At 45.3% G+C, this 19,411-nt stretch overlaps 1 protein-coding gene across 4 annotated transcripts in view; it reads right to left on the bottom strand.

Moving 5' to 3' along the window:
- The window catches only part of PWWP2B (PWWP domain containing 2B), a 32,198-nt gene extending 14,760 nt beyond the window's left edge, over positions 1-17,438 (bottom strand). Inside the window, exons 1-2 of one of the 4 annotated variants that reach the window (XM_082222905.1) lie at positions 17,236-17,438; positions 12,502-12,907 (exon numbers count right to left, since the gene is read on the bottom strand). In XM_082222905.1, coding sequence (XP_082079031.1) covers positions 12,502-12,644 — 143 coding nt within the window. In that variant the 5' untranslated portion in view covers positions 12,645-12,907; positions 17,236-17,438. Of the gene's footprint in view, positions 1-12,501; positions 12,908-13,249; positions 14,753-16,000; positions 16,145-16,462; positions 16,548-17,235 lie in introns of those variants that run through there. The other 3 variants (XM_082222902.1, XM_082222904.1, XM_082222903.1) reach the window with 3 other exon arrangements.
- Positions 17,439-19,411: the final 1,973 nt, after the last annotated feature.

Raw genomic sequence — 19,411 nt, 5'->3', positions numbered from 1 at the left:
ACCACAAACCTAGAAGTGAGTGTTCCGGTTTGCAAACGTTCTTTGGAACCCGAACGTCTGATGCAGCTTACGCGGCTTCCGATTGGCTGCAGGAGCTTCCTATGGCCAGTCGGAAGCCGTGCCTTGGTTTCCGAATGTTTTGGAAGTTGAACGGACTTCCGGAATGGATTCCATTCGACTTCCGGGGTACCACTGTACTCGGCGTGGATCTGAATATAACTTCTACTTTTGCCCTGAAGTTAAAAAAGAAACATATATATGTGTGTGTGTGTGTGTGTGTGTGTGTGTGTGTAATTATTCTGCCCATTAACCACCAAATTATTAATATACATAGGCCTACAAATGAGATTTAAGCAGCCAGAATGTGTGGCATTTCCAATTGCTCTAAACCAATTAATTTTCTCATTTGGCAACTCGTCTTGCTCTAAAAGTTCCCTCCTTGAAGGCCTTCTTGTTTCACGTTAAATGTCAAAGGTTTAGGTGCAAAGGTAGGAGGGCAGGTGGGATGTTGTAAATATGGCCAAAGTACAATGTTCTTTAGTTGGGGATGTGGCCTAAATGTGACCAACTGACTAATTTTCTTTTAGAGATGATGAGTCACCATCTAAGCTTTTACTCAGAAGCTCCTCAACCAAACAACATGTACCATCTTCCTTCATGTTCCACCTTTGTCTCAAGTGGCTTCCAAAATGGCCGCCACTCTGGTTGTAATAAGTTAAAGGAATCATTGACTTACTGCAATTTCTTCAGCCACCCAATAACTAACAATCTCTGAGCCATGCAAAGTGCAATAGAAGGACAAAATACAAAAAACACCATTCTAAAAAGCAGCGCAGAACAAAGAGAAAACTAAAGTCATGCTTTTATAATGCAACTGCAGTTCAGTTGTATATACCAAGTTCTCAGTGCTCTGCATAGTGGAAGAGGGCAGGATTGTGTCATCCGCACAATACCTCTATTCCAGAGAGTGAACAGAGTTAGACAGGATTGCCAGCAAATCCACAAGAACATTCAGGAATCCCATCAGAAGCCATTAGCCTCCAAGGGCAGATCACCTTCATGGGTCCTTTGTCCTTGCAGAGCGGAGAGGCCATCATGTGCCTAAATTTCTACAGGAAATGATCTGACCGGGATCCAAAATGCTCAAGTCAGGAGGTGGCCTGTTTGAAATTAATTTCACTACACTATGTCTGGTGGAACTGCCCAAGGGTTCAAACCTACTGGCAGCAAGTCTCTTAGAGCCAAAGCCAACAAACACAGAGAGACAAGCCCCCAACTCCCAGACAGTGCAAAACATTGTTCAATTTAATACACAGCAATCTCAAAACAAATAGGGAGGTGAAGAGAATCAGGATCGCAATGGCTGTCCCTGCTCCTGGCTTCAGTTCGTTCTCCCAATTGTCTACACTAACCTGGTGTGGGGTGTGTGTGTGTGTGTGTGTGTGTGTATGCATGTGTACAGCACTTGTACAGGCATGGCTCTCTCCAAATGACCTAGAACCCTAAGAAATTGCAGATTACTGATCACATGGAAATCTGTACATGTTGCAGATGCTTAGGCTATGTACACATAATCAAATGAATTAATGTAACAAGATTGAGATGGCATTTCCTGATCCAGTCCTTTATTGTTCTTTTAATTCACTCTGCCACTCCTCCCAAATTCCAGTTTAACTGGAAAAACTCTAAGCTTAAATCCCAGAATTAAAGAGCATGCTGTTTTCACTTGCTTCTGCTTAATTGATCAGTCAATTAATTGGTTGGGGGGGGGCTTAATCCATGAAAAGGGTACATGGTTGCACGTAATCTTGAAGGGAAGCATTTTTATTTCTCTCACACAAAGGAGGGACTCTAAGATTTATTCTTTTCCTTACATTTACACACCACCTTTCCCCCAGAAACTGAGCATACATTGTTCTCCACCCATTTTATCCCCATGTCAACTCTGTGAAGTAGGTCAGTATGAGCAGTGATGAACGAGCCAAGATCATCCAGGTGGCTAGACAACATAATAAGGATTTGAACCCAGGTCTGTCCAGTCCTAGCCAGACACTCAGCATGTGTACATCATCATAAAATAAAAGCATCCCTCTTGTTTCAGAAATCTTGTTTCTACTAATTTTTTATGAATCTATATTTCAGAGAGCTATCAAAATGTATTTGGTCCAGTTGCAGGCCTAAATCAAGTATTTACCATTCTCATTTATATTTCTACAATCAATCCATATACAGTGGTACCTCGGGTTACATACGCTTCAGTTTACAGACTTGGGTTAAGAACTTTGCTTCAGGGTAAGAACAGAAATCGTGCAGCGGTGGCGCAGCAGCAGCAGGAGGCCCCATTACCTAAAGTGGTGCTTCAGGTTAAGAACAGTTTCAGGTTAAGAACGGACCTCCAAAATGAATTAAGTACTTAACCCGAGGTTCCACTGTATACAGAAAGTATATATATGTTACAGCAAAGAACTCCCGAGCTGTTGCAATAGCAGCAGGACACCAGAAAAGAGGCCAGCACGACATTTGGCTGACTGAAGTCTAGCGCAGGGGAGACTAAAGTAATATTGGCAGCCAGCTTTTGAAGACTCAGCTCTCTTGCGTGGGAGACTGCACTAACCACTTTGTACTCAGGTCTGCAATTTAGGGGTCAAATCCAGGCAGCAATAGCACTCCAGAGTGCCGTTTCTGTGCCTGGGGAAAAGATTTGCATGCAACACGGGTCACAGGTCTCCATAAAAGTGCCACCTGGAAATTAGTCTACTAAGATACATTATATGGCCTCAAGTGCAAGGTCATTAAAAAAAACCCAACAACCCACAAAACCCCCTAATGTTGGCACTTGGGTTCTTTTTGAATCAATGATACCTGGCTTCCACAAACTCCCCAGGGATGCAAAGCTGCTTTTGCAAAATTTCTAGTCAACCTTGATGGGCGCAAAGAAAAGTACGCAAGCAATGCAGAACTGTCTTTTTGAAAGTTATCAAGCCATATTTGCCACCCAAAACTGCAGTCTAGTGCCTTGGCTATTTCAGATAATTTTTTACTTCTGATTAGCAGGGTGCCATTCAATTCACGAGCTCAAATGTTTACAGAGATGCAAGCAATCGGCTCCATTCATTTCAATGGAAGGGCATGATCTGTGCATCTATTCCTTGGCATTTATAAGCTGCTTCCATCCACTGAATGAAAAGGTTTTCCATATAGGAGCATATTAGTGCCCTTGGACAAAGAACAAGTATACCAACTTCACCCAAAAGGTTCACTGAACCTGTGGAATAATCCTACTTCATGAAGATTTTAACTTTCATTTTCCAAAATATTTTTTAAAAAATGATCATTTTTCAAATCTTCACTGCAGCACAAACTGAAACATAACTTCAGTCTCTTCTTTCCCATATATTTAGCGTGTTCCCTGTCAAATCTTTCACTGGTCCCTTATTGAGGGGGGGGGGGATATTTCTTTTGCAAAGCTTTCATTTGGCAAAATAAAAACTGAAGCCAGAACTGAGCAAATCTGATTTCTACAGTAGAGAATGTGTGTTTTCTTGGTTCAGAATCCCATTTATTATCCCCCCCCCCAAGTGTTGCCATCTCTGGCTATTGCATTTGGGACAGCAAGTAAATGTTCAGAGACAGCAATTGTACTCCTTACAGCACTGGTCTACTTCTGAAAGTGTCAGTGGTATAAAAGAGAACAATACCCCCAATTGTTCCTCATTATGCCCTGGGAGGGGGAGAGAAGAATACTTCAGCCGGAACTATTTTAATCCCAAGAGGATATTATTGCCCCAATCTTAACAGAGATTTTTGAATTAAAGTGGTGCTTTGCAGAGAGAGGAGGCTTTCGCTGCTGCCTTCAAGAAAGTTGCCATTAACACCCGTAACCAAAACGATATCTCCTTGCTGTTGAGAAGGCATCTCCTAAAAACTTCTGGGTAAACGGAGACCTGCCCTCTCCAAAGCCAAGCCTCCTTTCCCATCAAATATAAAGATGTTCAACGTCTACTATTCCTTCTCTATGCTCAGAGGAGCCAGTTACCAGAATGGGCATGCTATACTAAAGCCAGGACAGGCCACACACATCCGTAAAATCTTATTTGTGTGTGCCTGAGTACTGACTGATAAAACCCCAAGCACTCAAGCTTTACAAAGACCAATTTGCACAATCCAAAATGGAAGTAGGATGAGGCAGTCTTCCAGAGCACCTGATGTCCTCCAGCTGCTTTAGGCCACAGTTACCATCAGCCCCTAGCAGCGTGGACAGAGGTCAGGGATCATGGGAGTTGTAGGTCAACAACATGGGGAGAGCCTGGGTTATATGGGGTAAAGGGATAGGGCACTCACCTCACACACATTCCCAGCATGGAGACAAACACACTCAATCAGTGACAGCTAGACTGGTGACTGGGAGTAGCCGCTGAGACCATATAACACTGGTCCTGAAAGACCTACATTGGCTCCCAGTACGTTTCCAAGCACAACTCAAAGTGTTGGTGCTGACATTTAAAGCCCTAAACGGCCTCGGCCCAGTATACCTGAAGGAGCGTCTCCACCCCCATCATTCTGCCCAGACACAGGGAACCAGGCAGAGGGCCTTCTCGGTAGTGGCGCCTGCCCTGTGGAATGCCCTCCCATCAGATGTCAAGGAAATAAAAAACTATCTGACTTTTAGAAGACATCTGAAGGCAACCCGGTTTAGGGAAGTTTTTAATGTTTGATGTTTTATCATGTTTCTAATATTCTGTTGGGAGCTGCCCAGAGTGGCTGGGGAAACCCAGGCAGATGGGCGGGGTATAATTTATAAATTTTTATTATAATAATTATAATTAGAACCTCCTACCTCAAAAAAGAAATTAATAAGTAGCATGCTCACTGGCTTGATATTTCACTTCATTAGACAGATTGTTCTAATGAACCTTTCGGCAGGGAAATATTTTATTTTAAAGGAAAATTGAAACTAACATATCTGAAGGGCAGTCACATGGAAGAGGGAGCAGGCTTGTTTTCTGCTGCTCTGGTGACTAAAATTACAAAAAGGAGATTCTGAATAAACATGAGGAACAACTTTCCAGAAGACATCTGAAGGCAGCCCTGTTTAGGGAAGTTTTAAGTGTTTGATCTTTTATTGCTTTTTTATTCTGTTGGGAGCCACCCAGAGGGGCTGGGGAAACCCAGTCAGATGGGCGGGGTATAAATAATAAAATTACTACTACTACTACTACTACTACTATCATCATTACCGACGTTAAGAGCTGTTTCAACAGCGGAGTAGACTACCTCGCAAGGCGGTGGGGCTCTCCTTCACTGGAGGTTTTTAAACAGATGTTGGGTGGGCATCTATCAGGGATTCTTTATCTAGGATTCCTGCATTGTAAGGGGTTGAACACAAATCAAGAAGGAGAACACACCAGGGCATTCAGATACATTATACAAAATACTGGATGCTACGGATAGAGGCCAATTTTCATTAAAGCCACAACCATGCATTATCAGTTGTCGCTTGGTATATATGCGCAAAACGCATGCAGTTTACTTTATGCAAAATTCATGAAGGTGTGCCCATTCTGCGCAGCCAAGAAATACCTTAGTCAGCTGAGGCCCAGCATCAAAACAACATTTTCCATTCGGCCCTTAGAGCTGAACAAATACGCCCTGGTATTCAACACGCCTCCAGCTGCCTGTTCCTAATGCTGAGGCAAAGCTGTGCTGGGCTGAGCATCAGAATCCCAGGACAAGCCATGCTCAGTCCTCTTCCACTGACAGTGGAATCAGTGTCTGGAATAAGTCAGAGAGCATCATCTGTGACGATGGCTGGGCAAGTGTGGGTGGGTAGAGGTGTTTAAGGAGCAGAATAAGGGTGGGAGAATATGGTTAAAAATAGACATGTAAAATGAGACATTTAGCTCATTGCGATTTTAAGTTTCCACTCAAACCTAGCTTTTTTGTTATAAAAACAAACAAACATGAAAAGCAGTTTGCCATCACAACGAGGACACTATTTTTCCAATTCTGTATCGTGTTTACCTACAAGATAGCGATATTGGGAAACAAAGCCAATTAATTTACACACAAGAAAGAGAGAGAGAGACCATATAAATAATTTACATGGTATCTGAAGAAGTGTGCATGCACACGAAAGCTTATACCAAGAACAAACTTAGTTGGTCTCTAAGCTGCTACTGGACAATTTTTATTTTTTTTTATACATATAAATAATGTAACCTCAGATGACATTAGATATAGAGTGAAATTTAGTTGCCTTTTATCAGGCAAATGGCACAAAATAAGCGTCAACATGGGAGACAATGATACAAAAAGATCTGTGGTGAAACATTCATTTCAGTGTGAATGCAACCCCAAGTTACTCCACAGCCCTCCTCAAGGCTGGAACAAAATTTGCCACACTGGCACTATGAATTTGAGATACTTTTCCAGCTCTGTTTCAGAGTCCTTTATTTAGCACATCTTACAGAGCCTTGAATTAATGCCCTCATTTTTCTCATCAGAGTATACATGCCATATAAGTCTATGGGCACAGAGTATATAGGGTTTCCAATGATGTGTTATCCTATACATTTTCAGGGGAGAGTTGTCTGGTGGAAAAAGAGGCCTTAGCCTTTACACCAACTGCGGCTTCTCCCTTGCAAAGGCAGTTTTAATTTGTTCAGTCCTTAAGTTGGACTATGGAACAGGCTGTAAATCCAGTTGTTTTTTTTTGGGGGGGACAAGCACCACCAAACACAGATGTATCTCACGTAACAACTGGTGAGAAGAGAGTTAAGTATCTTTCTCATAAATCCTCCTCTACAAATGCCCCTTCCCTTATATCTGAGAGACCGCAGAGACTTTATCTTGTGATGGAGTCAATATTATTCTTCCCAACGTTAGCTGCCAAGGGGTGGCAGAGGGCAAAGGCAAATCCCTGCAAAGCTAAATAGCTACAGGAAAGACTTGAACAAGGGCACATCTGAACTCCTACCTGCCAGATGACTAAGCCTGCTAAATAACTAAGCCCAGACTTTCCAAAGGGCACTTCCCTCTGCTCCATGAATGACTAACACAAGCATGGGCACTGCTAAACATGACAATTCAATAAGCAGCTGTTAACTACCTCTTTAAAATAGCAGGCTTTCACTTTCCTAACACCTGCTCCCTTCTTCTTGGCCTGGCCTCCATTTTGCGTTTTGTTCGGTGCGCTTAATGTCAAAATAAAGATGTTCCAGAGACCAAGCTGGCTTGGAACAAGACACCCTTTAACTGGGAAAGAATCCCATACTCAGATTCGTCCTCCTCATTGTAGCAAGGCAGAAGTATTTACAATCTGTGGTTTCATAGAGATGGAGAGCAACAAAAAATTGTAACTTAGTAGTTGGGTCAAAAAATTGCAGAACCTTTTTTAAAAAAATAAATAAATAAACAATTGTGAACCAGAAAAAAGCCCTCCCTGTTATCATATTATTCCTGCCCAAAGCAAATACTTGTCAAAACAAGGCTAAAGAAAGGGATGGGCAGCACACCTACTTTTGTCCAAAATTTAACCCCATAGGCAGAATATTTGGTGTTGCAAGTGGGTGAAGGGCAAAGCAGCTGGGTGCATTGTAAAACGGGCTCAACATGCCTCTGTGTGGACAACCAATGTTCAAGCGACTGCAAATCCATCCAACAGCTTACCAGGGGATGCAGCCCCAGCCTTCTGGTGACCAGGACAGCGAGCAGCACACAGATCTCCTCCACAGAGATTCCATTTGCTGTGCTGCTTGGAGAATATAAGAAACGCCAGGAGTCTCTTCCACACAGGAGAAACCTCTCCTTTCTTACCTTCCTCAGCAGCACAAATGAGAGACACCCCCCCTTGTTCTCTCTATGTGCCAAGAGAGGGATGGGGGACCTCAGAACAATAACAAAGTGGTAAGCCAACCCCGTCATTTGTGGATACTTAGCTGCAATATAAGCACAGTTTCATTTCTTTAAAAAAATCACTGTAAAACATACAGGCATTCAGATACTGAATCTAACAATGTAGGAAAACAGCAAAAGGACATGCAGATTTGTCTGCCACAATAAATCAGGAAGTCAAATGGTTGAGCTGGAAGTCCAGCTGCTTTCTGAGGTCCACTCCCCTCCCCCTTTCGATTTCAACCTCTTGATAAGTGCAAATTAGAAACTCCAGCGCACATCAGTCATTTGAAAAGAGAAGCCGCTCTTCTCTTTCCCAACCCTCATGCTGCAGCATTCAGGCCATAACTTCTCTGTGCAGAGACGAGGGCTCCCTTTCCTCTCCCAGATCTGCTCTTTATAGTCATATTTGTGCATCATTCCTTGGGCGTTTAATTCTTCTAGGATCTTGTTACATCTTTTACACAGCTTTGGCTATATCTTACCGTTTCCAATCGCATTGATTTCCACATGCAATTCTTTTCCTTCATCTCCCACCTATACTTTTTGCTCTCTAGTCTAGCAAGATAGTGCAGCTTTTACTTATTTTGGGTTCTCTCCCTTACTCAGCCATTCTGCAATCCTGTGCACATTTACTTGGGAGTAATGCCTATTGAACTCCATGGGGCTTACTTCTGAGTGGACATGGGTAGGAGGACTGCACCATCAATATCTTACGCTCTTCTCCAGGATGCCCCTTCAAAGAAATCTTTCAGGTAACAACTTTAAAGCTCTTGGTTTGACCAGGGAGTGTATGAAAAGGGCAATTATGTTAAACCGGCCAAATAAATCAACCTGCAACAGATGGCAAGGCAATTCTGGAAGCATTTTCGATAGCTGGAAAGAAGTATATCAAACTGAATTTGAAGTATCTTAGTCCTATTGAAAAGAAAGAGTAGAAAGAGGTTAAACAAACCAGGAGGAGGAGAAGGAGGAGGAGGAGGAAGAGGGTGGGGGATGGGGCCAGGAACTGTGCTCCAAATGGATAGGCACCAAGCTTTTGAACTGCCTGGGAGGTTTGGAAAAGAAAACAATAGATAAGCTATTTAAGCCTTGCATTAAAAAGCAACCCAAAAGGGCTGGTTTACATTGCCTTTACCCAGGAAAGTCTGCTAGGGGGAAACTGTCATCCAGCCAAGGCAAGAAAATTACAGAGACCCCTCGATCCTGCCCTGTTATTTGGGGGGGAAAGATTTATTTATATCGAATAAGCTCAAGCGAGCAAGCAGATGCAACGCGGAGGAGTTAAAAAGATTGTAACAAAGGCACCTGGTTTGAGAAGTGTGACAAGTCAGACAACAATACACTGCACCAGGTACATACACCAATAGACAGGCTTTGATTTATTGTCATTTCGTATACATATAAGTATATGAAGCCCATAAAATATGGGTTGAATGTAGCCTTTAGCACAAGGGTAGGGAATGTTGGGATGCGGGTGGTGCTGTGGGTTAAACCACAGACCCTAGGGCTTGCTGATTGGAAGGTCAGCTGTTCGAATCCCCACGACGGGGTGAGCTCCCGTTGCTCGGTCCCTGCTCCTGCCCACCTAGCAGTTCGAAAGTACACAGTGCAAGTAGATAAATAGGTACCACTCCGGCGGGAAGGTAAATGACGTTTCCATGCGCTGCTCTGGTTCGCCAGAAGCGGCTTAGTCATGCTGGCCACATGACCAGGAAACTGTACGCCGGCTCCTTCAGCCAATAAAGCGAGATGAGCGCCGCAACCCCAGAGTCGTCCGTGACTGGACCTAACGGTCAGGGGTCCCTTTACCTTTTTAGGGAATGTTATTCAGTCTGAGGGCCAAATTCTGTGCAGGAGGGGTACATGCCACTGGTGTGCAGGGCCAAAGGCAGGGCAATGAACATGAATACAGTGGCACCTCTAGTTACAAACTTAATTAGTTACGGAGGTCGTTTCTTAACCTGAAACTGTTCTTAACTAGAGGCATGCTTTCACTAATGGGGCCTCTTGCTGCCACTGCGCCACCTGCACACGATTTCCGTTCTCATCCTGGGGCAAAGTTCTCAAGTCGAGGTAACTCTTCCAGGTTAGCGGAGTTTGTAACCTGAAGCGTTTGCAACATGAGGCGTTTGCAACTCAAGGTACCACTGTCTTAGCTTTGTACATTAAACTGGTTTCTACAAACACGTGGACATCAGTCTCTGTCCTCCATCCAGCCAAGCAAGTAGCATGATCACAGCACAAGGACACATCCCAGCTGGGCAAGAACACTCAAGGAGGGTGCAAAGCAGAGTGAGTTAAGGGGTGTGGCCTGGGGAAAGTCCCATGAGCCAGAAGAAAGGTTGGAGGGCAACCAAGAGCCACAGGCCCACAGGGGATGCAATGCTATCAAACTATTCAGCCTTAATTCTGCACCAAGTTAAATAGCAAGCTTAAACTGAGTGGGTTACAGTAGTGTGCTTTGTGCTACAAAAATAATAATTCTTTTTTTTAAAAAAGGGAGGTGGTGTAACTTGAAATAATGCAACAGCCAGGAGAGAAAAAGAGTGAATCTCAGAAACCAACATTCAAAGGGCTGGAACTGCCTATATAGAGGAGGAGGCAGAATGGCAGAGAAGCAACACAATCTACAAACAAACACGAAAACTGCTCATTTGGTTGTCTGGTGGAAACTCAAGGGGCTTTGGTGAGTGGGCCCTGCCTTCCAATGCGTTCCAACAGGGATTGCACGCAAAAAAAATCCCAGTGCACTGTGGCCCATGTTAATTTGCTTCAGAGTCTCAGGTGCCAGGAAGAAATCAATACAGCTGCAGCAATGGCTGGACACATAATGCAAGCATTTCTGTGGCTAGTTTGACAATATCAGAAGCAGTAACTTAGCTACCTGGACAATGAGAAAGGTGGGGGAGGGGGGAGAAGAGCCACAGAAACCCACCATTAGACTGAATATAGTGTCTCCCGATGAAGCAAATTTTACATTGTTTGGTCACGGAGTGCATGTTTACATGCTGAAAATAATGAAAAATATTCACTGCGGGGGTGGGGTAGAATGCACATGAAGCCGTATGTTAAAATCACATGCCATTTCTATTAATGGCTGCTGGCATATCTAATTATGAGATAACGCCTGCAGGATAATTGTCAAAGGCTAATGGCTGCACACTGCCTGTGGGTGGGTGGGAACAGTGAAGCTGTCACCAAGATCAAGTCCTTATTACAGAAAATGAATTTGGGGCCTCCAGAAGTGGCAGGTGTTTATTTACAATTTCTCATCAGAAAACAGAATGGCCCATATTTGAGGAGTGCCTTGTGATCACTGCTGTAGAGACTCCCGATTTGCAGTTTGGGGTAGTGGGTGTATTCCAAAGAAGTTTTGGCTATTTTAGGACAAAAGAATGTGTGCACAAGGGAGAGAGAATCAGTGCCATTTCAGGTTATTTAGAAAGGAGTGTTTCAATAACATGGTTAAGCTCAATTTTCTATCATTGGTTGCTTTTCCAGCTTTGGTTTGGCCAAGACAAGGCTCCTTTATTAGAGGACCTTATATGTGCACTTTAACAAACCACTAGGAGCTTTATTTATTATGCACATGAAATTCTTTCATTTTGATAATCCTGCAAAGCAGGCAATTTTATACATACTACATGTGGATAACATTATTCTCTACTACAAACACAAAGCACCAACCTTTGTTCATGTGCAGGGATTTCACCAAACATAATAAACCCTAGATTGGGATGGGGGGAGGGCTTTGCTGCTCCCCTTTATATTATGTACCTATGAGGTTTCCTTCCTACACACACACTCTCCAATGTCGGTACTTTTGCTAATTTCAGAAAGAACGAAAAATGACAAGCTGAGGCTGTTTCAACTCAAGATAAAGGCTTTCTGAAGTGTGCAATATTTTTGAACAAAGAAGTCTGTAATTATGGCAACATGTGACATCATGAGGTTATCATGTTGCTGCACCAGCAGCCACCCATAGGCAGCACAAAGTGGGGCTTTATCAGGGGGGAAAGGAGGAAAAAACTTTTAGCAAAGTTGCAACATTTGGAGGCAACCCCCCCTCCCTCCAACAGAGGAAACACAGAAGTTTGCTGGTTTGAAAGGTGAAGGCAATGCTCTACATGATGCACATTTTCAAAAAGAACATGCACCCACAGAAATTATGGCTCACTGCAGAAACCTTTTCAGAGGACCCGAAAGCCTTTTGCACCAATCTGAAAACTGGTTCTCAGAGAGGAGAAAATATTTCTTCCACGAGGAATTTCGAACAGAAAATGAAACCAGAACCTGCTGCTCAGAAGGGGCAAGAAAAGCCAACCTCCCCGCCCCACCCCCCCTCTCCCTGCACTTTCCTCCCCTCCCCCACTGCAACGTGCCATGCAACTTTAACTCTTTAATCAGATTATGGCCTAATCCCTCCTCCTGCCCAGCTGCCCTGCCCTCGCCCTGCAGCAGGCCCCGGCGGGGAAGGCAAAGTTCTCCGTTGCAATCCCCGCTCCCCTCCCCCCGCGTTTTTGGAAGTTTTGCGCGTGCAGTGGCGGTGGCGGGGAGGGGGCGAGGGGGGAGGAAATGGGAGAATAAAGCAATTCGCGTGCCTACTTTTTAGTGCAATCCAGGAGGATCCCCGTGAAGCGCCTCTCCCCGCAGCTCAAGGTGACCACCAGGGTGTCGTTGACCATTTGCTCCACCAGCACGGGTAGCCAGGAGCCGACCTGCAGCTCCTTCGCGTCGGCCTCCTCCATGCTTTTGCGGAGGAACTCGGCGGCGGCGGCGGCGGCGGCAGCCTCGGGTTGCAACTGGAGTGCGGCTGCGGGATCCCAGGCGGCCTTGCTCGGGCCAGCTCCCCTCCCCCCCCCAACCCCGCCGGCCTCTGAAACTGCTGCTGGCGCTGCTACAGTGGCCGCTGCGATGACCTCATGGCTCCAGGCTCCCCTTCAGCAGGGAGGATTAGTAGGTGCGCTGACGTCACAATGCTTCCCTCCCGGGAACGTTCCACGACGGAATCCTGAAACAATTGGCTACATTAAGGTGCTGATTATAGAACAAGGGGGTGCTTTTGTGTCCCGCCCCCCCTATGCCTCCCCGCCCCACTTTAAACGGGGTGACCCCTTGAAAGGAGGGCTGCCCTCTGCCCCCGCACTTGTGCTCAGAAGCACCACGCGCAAGACCGGTAACGTGGAGGGTCAAGTGACCGTCCAGAGCTAAAACAGCTCCCGTCTCTATACTGCAACGTTTTCAAACGAGCGAGCAGGAAAAGCAGATTAACCTCCATGCATTCCCCACCCCCACCCCAACAGATAACAGTGGCTGAAAACATGAGATTTCCTTCCCCAAGCTAGATATTTACCTGGAGTGGGTGACACTGCAACACACGCCTCTCTGCGTCCAGTAGGTTTCTGAACAAGCTCACAGTTAAAGTGAATTATTTCTTATTTCCCTTTAGATACCCGAGTTAAGCAAGGGCAACCTTTTTTTGGTTTGCAGACCAGACAAAGGTTCTGACTACTTCAACACCTGGGGGGCCGTGTGTTCGAGTTGCCTTTAAAGTTGATAAATACATAACACCACTTTCGCCCTTTCAAAGCTGGGAAGTAGCCAGGCATGCTCAGAAATGAGTCACATTGAGTTCAGTGGGGCCGAATCCTAACCCTGTCTACTCAGAGGTATGTCCTATTGAATTCCAAGGGGCTTATTCCCAGGTAAGGGAGGTTGAGAATACAGCCCTTGCCGTTTACTCCAGGTGAAACTGTACATTTCAATGGTGCTTTGGGCAAAATGTCCTGGGACAAAGGACTTGTGTAACCAAATCCCCAAACTTTCCGCCTACATGGACAGAAACATTTCCCACTAGCACAATTCAAAGTCCTCGGATTTGTTGGCTTAAAACAGATGGTAGGAAAAGCTGTGAGTTTGCATTTGGTGGGCAGGCCAGCCTCTGAGCTCCTTTTTTTCCTTTTCTTTTTCCTTTTTATAAAGTTTGAGGGTGGATGGAGTGTGATGACAAGAGGTCATCTTCTCCAACTTACATGGGAAATTTCCAATGCCAGCTGCAATGCAAGATATTTCATATGAAGTATGAGCTGTTCCCAAAAGGCATAAAGTCATCCCAAAACAGGATGCATGACTTTAGCTCAACCCGCCTGCGTTTGGAAATACAGATTTATGACCTGCTTTCTTCTTTGCGACACAGATTCCACATAGCTCTCTGTCTTATTAGCAGTGTACATTTACTCAGAAGTAAGGGGCTGCTTGCTTTCAGCCAAGCATCCTTAACCCTATATGTACTCACCTGTGAATAAACACAACTGAATACAGTGGGGTTGACTTCTGAGTAAACATGCACAGGGTTACATTTACAAGAATATTTTTTTTTCCAGTGGTGCAATCCTATGCATGCTTACTCAGAAGCAAGTCTCGGGGTGTTCAACAGACTTACTCCCTCTTTGGTGTTAAGGACAGCGGCCCTAAACCAGGTTACAGTCCACACACTACTTTTGTCTAGGCTCAACAGATGGCACTCTGAATGGGCAGTGTAGCTACAAAATCCTAACTTGCAAGGTTAGGACATGCAGCCAGTATTATGCATATTCACTCAAAAGTAAGCCCCACTAATAGGATTTACGCTCCAGTAGTAAGTGTGCATACAATCATAGGCTTTGAATTGCTAATTTAAAAGGGAGGATAGTTTAGTATTCTAATGCATCTGTTTAATCTGCCTGGCACCTTGATCCACATAGGTAAGTAAGCAACACAAATTTATGTGGGCGGGGAGGGGGATTAGACTTCCAAGTATAACATGTTCAAGACCAGGGAACTTAAGTATCCACTCGCCTCCAATCACATCGTCAAATAAAATGCTTTTAGAAAACATGCTCCGTAAGAAAACCAGGATCATGATTCAGCAGCAGTCTTGCTTTTGGTCACAATCAGTGGAACAAAAATAGAATGGGCAAAAGACCAGACCGCTCTCAGGGCCTGCTTTGGCAAAAACAACAAGGAAGTTAAAAAAGAAAAGAAAAAAAGGAAGGTTGATAAGTAAACACAGCGATTTGAACAAAAAGGGTTAAAGCTACTACTGGGTGTCTGTACTGTACTTGTGGGATTGGGGGAAGGGTTGGGGAAGAGATCCAAAGATTTCTTGGAATTGAAGGCCTCTGCCTGGTGTTGTGTAGAACTGCTTTCTGAGGCCTGTACCCAAAGGGAAACAAAAAGAGGGCAACTGCCTTTGAGAGGGGTGCAAGGCCACCAGCTCCTCCTGCTCCTGCCACTCTTGCAATGGCTCTTTTTAGACAGAAATCTCCAATGCTGTCAAAAAAAATCTGTTTACTAGCACAACCTTTAACACAGTTTATCACATGAATAACACACCTAGATGGGCTGCAAGCTGTATTGAAAGGCAGCCTTTCTACCTCAGCATATAGTGTTCTATCCTTTGGAAACAAAGGGAGGGGGTGTTTAAGCCCATTCAAAGGAAGTAATTAAAGGCAAGCAATGAGGCCAAGACAACAACAAGGACAACAACAACAACAGCCTTCAAACAAAGCCTTTAAAGCAAAGTTCACTTCCTTGGCAGTGCAAGCCTCTACATGCCTACTCAGAAGTAAGTCCTATTGAGCTCAATGGGACATACTCTCAGGATTAAGTGGATTGCAACTCTTAAGCATGTTTTCCCCCCCTTCAAAGAACAAAGTGTTTGGCATAATTTGGAGACAGAGTAAAGAGAATGTATGGCAAACGCCACCATTTTGATAAAATAAAAATGGGTAGATTTCTTAGTCAACCCTCTTTATTTATTTTTTTAAATTGTATTTGAGTTGCTTAATTTTGCTTTTGGCTCCAGGTATTCGAGCATACTGAAAACAAATGTGATTTAGAAATACAGTGTGTTGGTTATTTGAAACATTCGCTAGAGGCTTCTCCTCCTCCCCCCTCCCCCCCCCCAAAGCCCTGTTGTCCAGAAACCGTTTCTGAAGCAGGGCCAGGCAAATTCTGCACAAGTCAGGAGAAACCTTACATCCGCCTTGCCACATTTCAAGCCTCGTAATTAATAGATCTGACAGCAGATCTATTCAGGGTGCGATCCTAGAGCCACACTTACCTGAGAGCAAGTTCCATTGAACTCAAAGGCCTCAGTTGCTGAGCAGACATGTATAGCAGCACTGCAGTCTCAATGGACTTTCTCTCTGCAAAATTATGCTCCTGGGCTTCTCGCCCCCGCGCCCCCCCCCGTCGCTGCTTCAAATGCTCTTAGCCCAGACTGCAAGCAGGAGCATCGAGGATATTTATGGCCACGCTTTAATCATTCTCTTTCGGTGGGAAAATGGTTTTGCTTTATTCGAGTTATCCCACCGTCTTCTGCAGCCTGGGTCGGATTTTATTTGTTGTTGTTGTTATTATTATTATTATTAAAAGCGGCTAAAAAAACGTTAAAAAGGCAAGATGGGCGCAGGGGTGGGGGGGAAGATGCTCCTAAGCAAGTCTGAATTAAACCTTTTCAAACGAGACTAATCGGAATGCCCGGAAATAACGAGGAGGAGAAAGTCTGCGGCTCCCACATTACCTGAGCGATCACTGTCTCTCTTCAGCCCCTTTAGCCGTGACAATGTTTGACAATTCAGCGAAGTTACTATGCGCGGCGTTTCGTTTCCACCACGCTCCCCCTAGCGGCTGCTTACTGGCATTGCCTCGGTGGCCGCTTGGAGAGAGGAGGCGCCGCCCCCTCCTCGCCTGACAGGCGGCTTCTGCTGGAGAGGCTTTTCTGACCCGAGATTGTGCTCATACATGTTGAAAATTCACCTGTGCAATTCTTAGACCTCTAAATCAGGGGCCAATGCTCCTTCCGGTTTGGTTTATGTTCCTGCATTGCAGGGGGTTGGACTAGATGACCCCTGGGTGCCCCCCAGCTCTAAAAATTCTATTATCCTATGTGCACTGGGCTGTTCTTAATGTTGGCGCCTCTCCTATGTAAAAAAAAGCTTACTACGCTGGTGCTCCATATGCATTCCTCTCCGGGTGCAAGGCTCTTCACAATCTGGATAACCTCTGAATGGGGCATATAAAAAGACAGCTAAGCCTTAACTCTGCCTTTGCCAACCCGGTGCCCTCCAGATCTAGGGCTGATGAGCGTTGTAGTCGGGAACATATGGAGGGCGCCACGTTGGCGAAGGCTGCCATAGGCAGGCAGGGCAGGTCGCCGCCTTGAATCTCAGGCACGCCCCCTCCTCTTCTGCCTGCTCCTGAACACATTCCTAGCAGAGGATTTGCAAAAGCAGCGCCCACCCGCTCCAAGAGCCTCCAACAATAGAAGTAAAAGAAAACGGCCAGGCTACTTACTGCAGGGATTGGGCAGACTTCAGGCTTGCGGGATCTGCTTTTTTCCCTGTTGCCACTAAAACTCTGGAGATCCACCCACGGGAGCCAGGTGCAAAATGCTCAGGCAGCGGACAAACGCTTAGAACTAAGTCGTGCACATGCTCAGAGCAGGACTTTCTGATCAATACCAGCAACCAAGATCACAAATCCTTTAAATTAATGCAGAAACTCACTCCTGGTTTCTCTCTCCACCCCCACCCCAGTCTTCTTCTTCTTCTTTTAGGGCAAGCTTTTTAGACAATTGGAAGCCGATTGCTTAATCCATTTGCAAATCACTCAAGAGATCGTCTGCCCACCTCTAGCAATTGAACAGCAGATGATAAATGCTTGTCACGTGGGGGGGGGAACCCGCTGCAGAAACTAGTGAACAGCTAAACTAGTAAATAGTGGCTTAGTGATAAACTTCGAAATGCAGGGGCACATCCTGACAGCACTCGCCACACAAGGAATGTCACACACACACACACACACAACACACCAAAAGGCAGCCTGTAGCATAATACCCAGTTTATTAGGGTCAGCTATCCTATTCACAGGGACGCGGGTGGCGCTGTGGGTTAAATCATAGAGCCTAGGACTTGCCAATCAGAAGGTCGGCGGTTTGAATCCCAGCGACGGGGTGAGCTCCTGTTGCTCAGTCCCTGCTCCTGCCAACCTAGCAGTTCGAAAGCACGTCAAAGTGCAAGTAGATGAATAGGTACTGCTCCAGCGGGAAGGTAAACGGTGTTTCCGTGCGTTGCTCTGGTTCGCCAGAAGCAGCTTAGTCTTGCTGGCCACATGACCCGGAAGCTGTATGCTGGCTCCCTTGGCCAATAAAGCGAGATGAGCGCCGCAACCCCAGAGTCGTCCCCGACTGGACCTAACGGTCAGGGGTCCCTTTCCCTTTACCCTGTGCACAGTTTCCTGGGGAGTCTGCTCCACTGAACACAGTACTGCAGGGCTTTTTCCCTGAGCTTATAAAATGTGTTGACATTCCTCTGCCATACACACAGCATCTTCTATTAGTTGTCTTCTTTCTTAGAATCAGGGAATTGTAGAGTCGGAAGGGTCCACAAGAGTCATCTAGTCCGAGCCCCTGCAATGTGGAGCTCGAACTCATGGCCCTGACATCTGCCGACTGAGCTAGATTCTCCCCACCCCCTCCCAGTAAGATTAAACCTTGCTACTGCTGAATTTGTGTCCTCACCTTCCTTATTTTGGTTTTTATAATGCTGTTTCACAGTTTTTATTATATGGTTTGATTGTTTCCATGCTATTTTTTTTAAATAACCACTGCATGTACCAGGAGACACACTCAGCGAAGGAAAATAAATGTGCACAATCATCACAAAAACAAGGCAATCTACAGTTTACATGCTTTCTCAAAGTGGAAATGTTGTCTAGTTTAGGGAAAATGTGTTGGCCTTTCCCCTAATTGCTCAGTATGCATGTAGCCACTATGCTATCATGTAGCCTTGTGGGAGTGACGAAGCTTTCTCATTCCAAGGATTCCAAGCTTCTGGGAGCTGCATACCAGATTTTTGTGTGTGGATGGGGCCAGAGACAAAAGCGGGCGGATCAACAGATGTGACTGTACAGTGGGCACACAAAAGCCAGATGTTTCTACATGCATGCTCCATCCTCCATTCTGGCAGGCGTGATCACAGCTCATGTCCCAGCAAGGCAAATGTAAGGAGGATGCTGAGTAGGTAAGCAGGGCCCTGGGGAGAGTCCCCAAGGGCCAGACAGAGAAGCTGGGGTGGACGACACACATTTCCACACCCCTGTCACATTGCAGTTACTTCACGTGGAAAGTGGAAAGGGACAGGTACAGATTTTCCAAAACTGTGGGTCACACAGTGGATAAAGGCAAAGGACCACAAGGAGTGACGGTCATTGGTGGCTATTTGGTCATTGCGGTTCAATGTGTGTTTCGAGATGTAGTTCCCTGTCTCAAAGCCAACAGAATGTCATTGTGCCTAGGAAGCTGGGTAAAGAAGGAAACAGCGGTTAATATCCTGTTCCAGCTGAATCTGGGAACACCCGCAAGGGCATGTTGTGTGTACACAAAATACATATTACATTTGTGTAGGAAGGTGCTCTCTTAAATGCTGTTTCCATCTCCGCTCCACTTCCTGGTTGCAACTGATTTTTATCC

The sequence above is a fragment of the Podarcis vaucheri genome (assembly GCF_965113315.1).
Source record: "Podarcis vaucheri genome assembly, chromosome: 5".
In the NCBI taxonomy this organism is placed as follows: Eukaryota; Metazoa; Chordata; class Lepidosauria; order Squamata; family Lacertidae; genus Podarcis; species Podarcis vaucheri.
The sequence above is the reverse complement of the archived record's forward strand: the minus strand, read 5'-3'. Positions and strand labels throughout refer to the sequence as shown.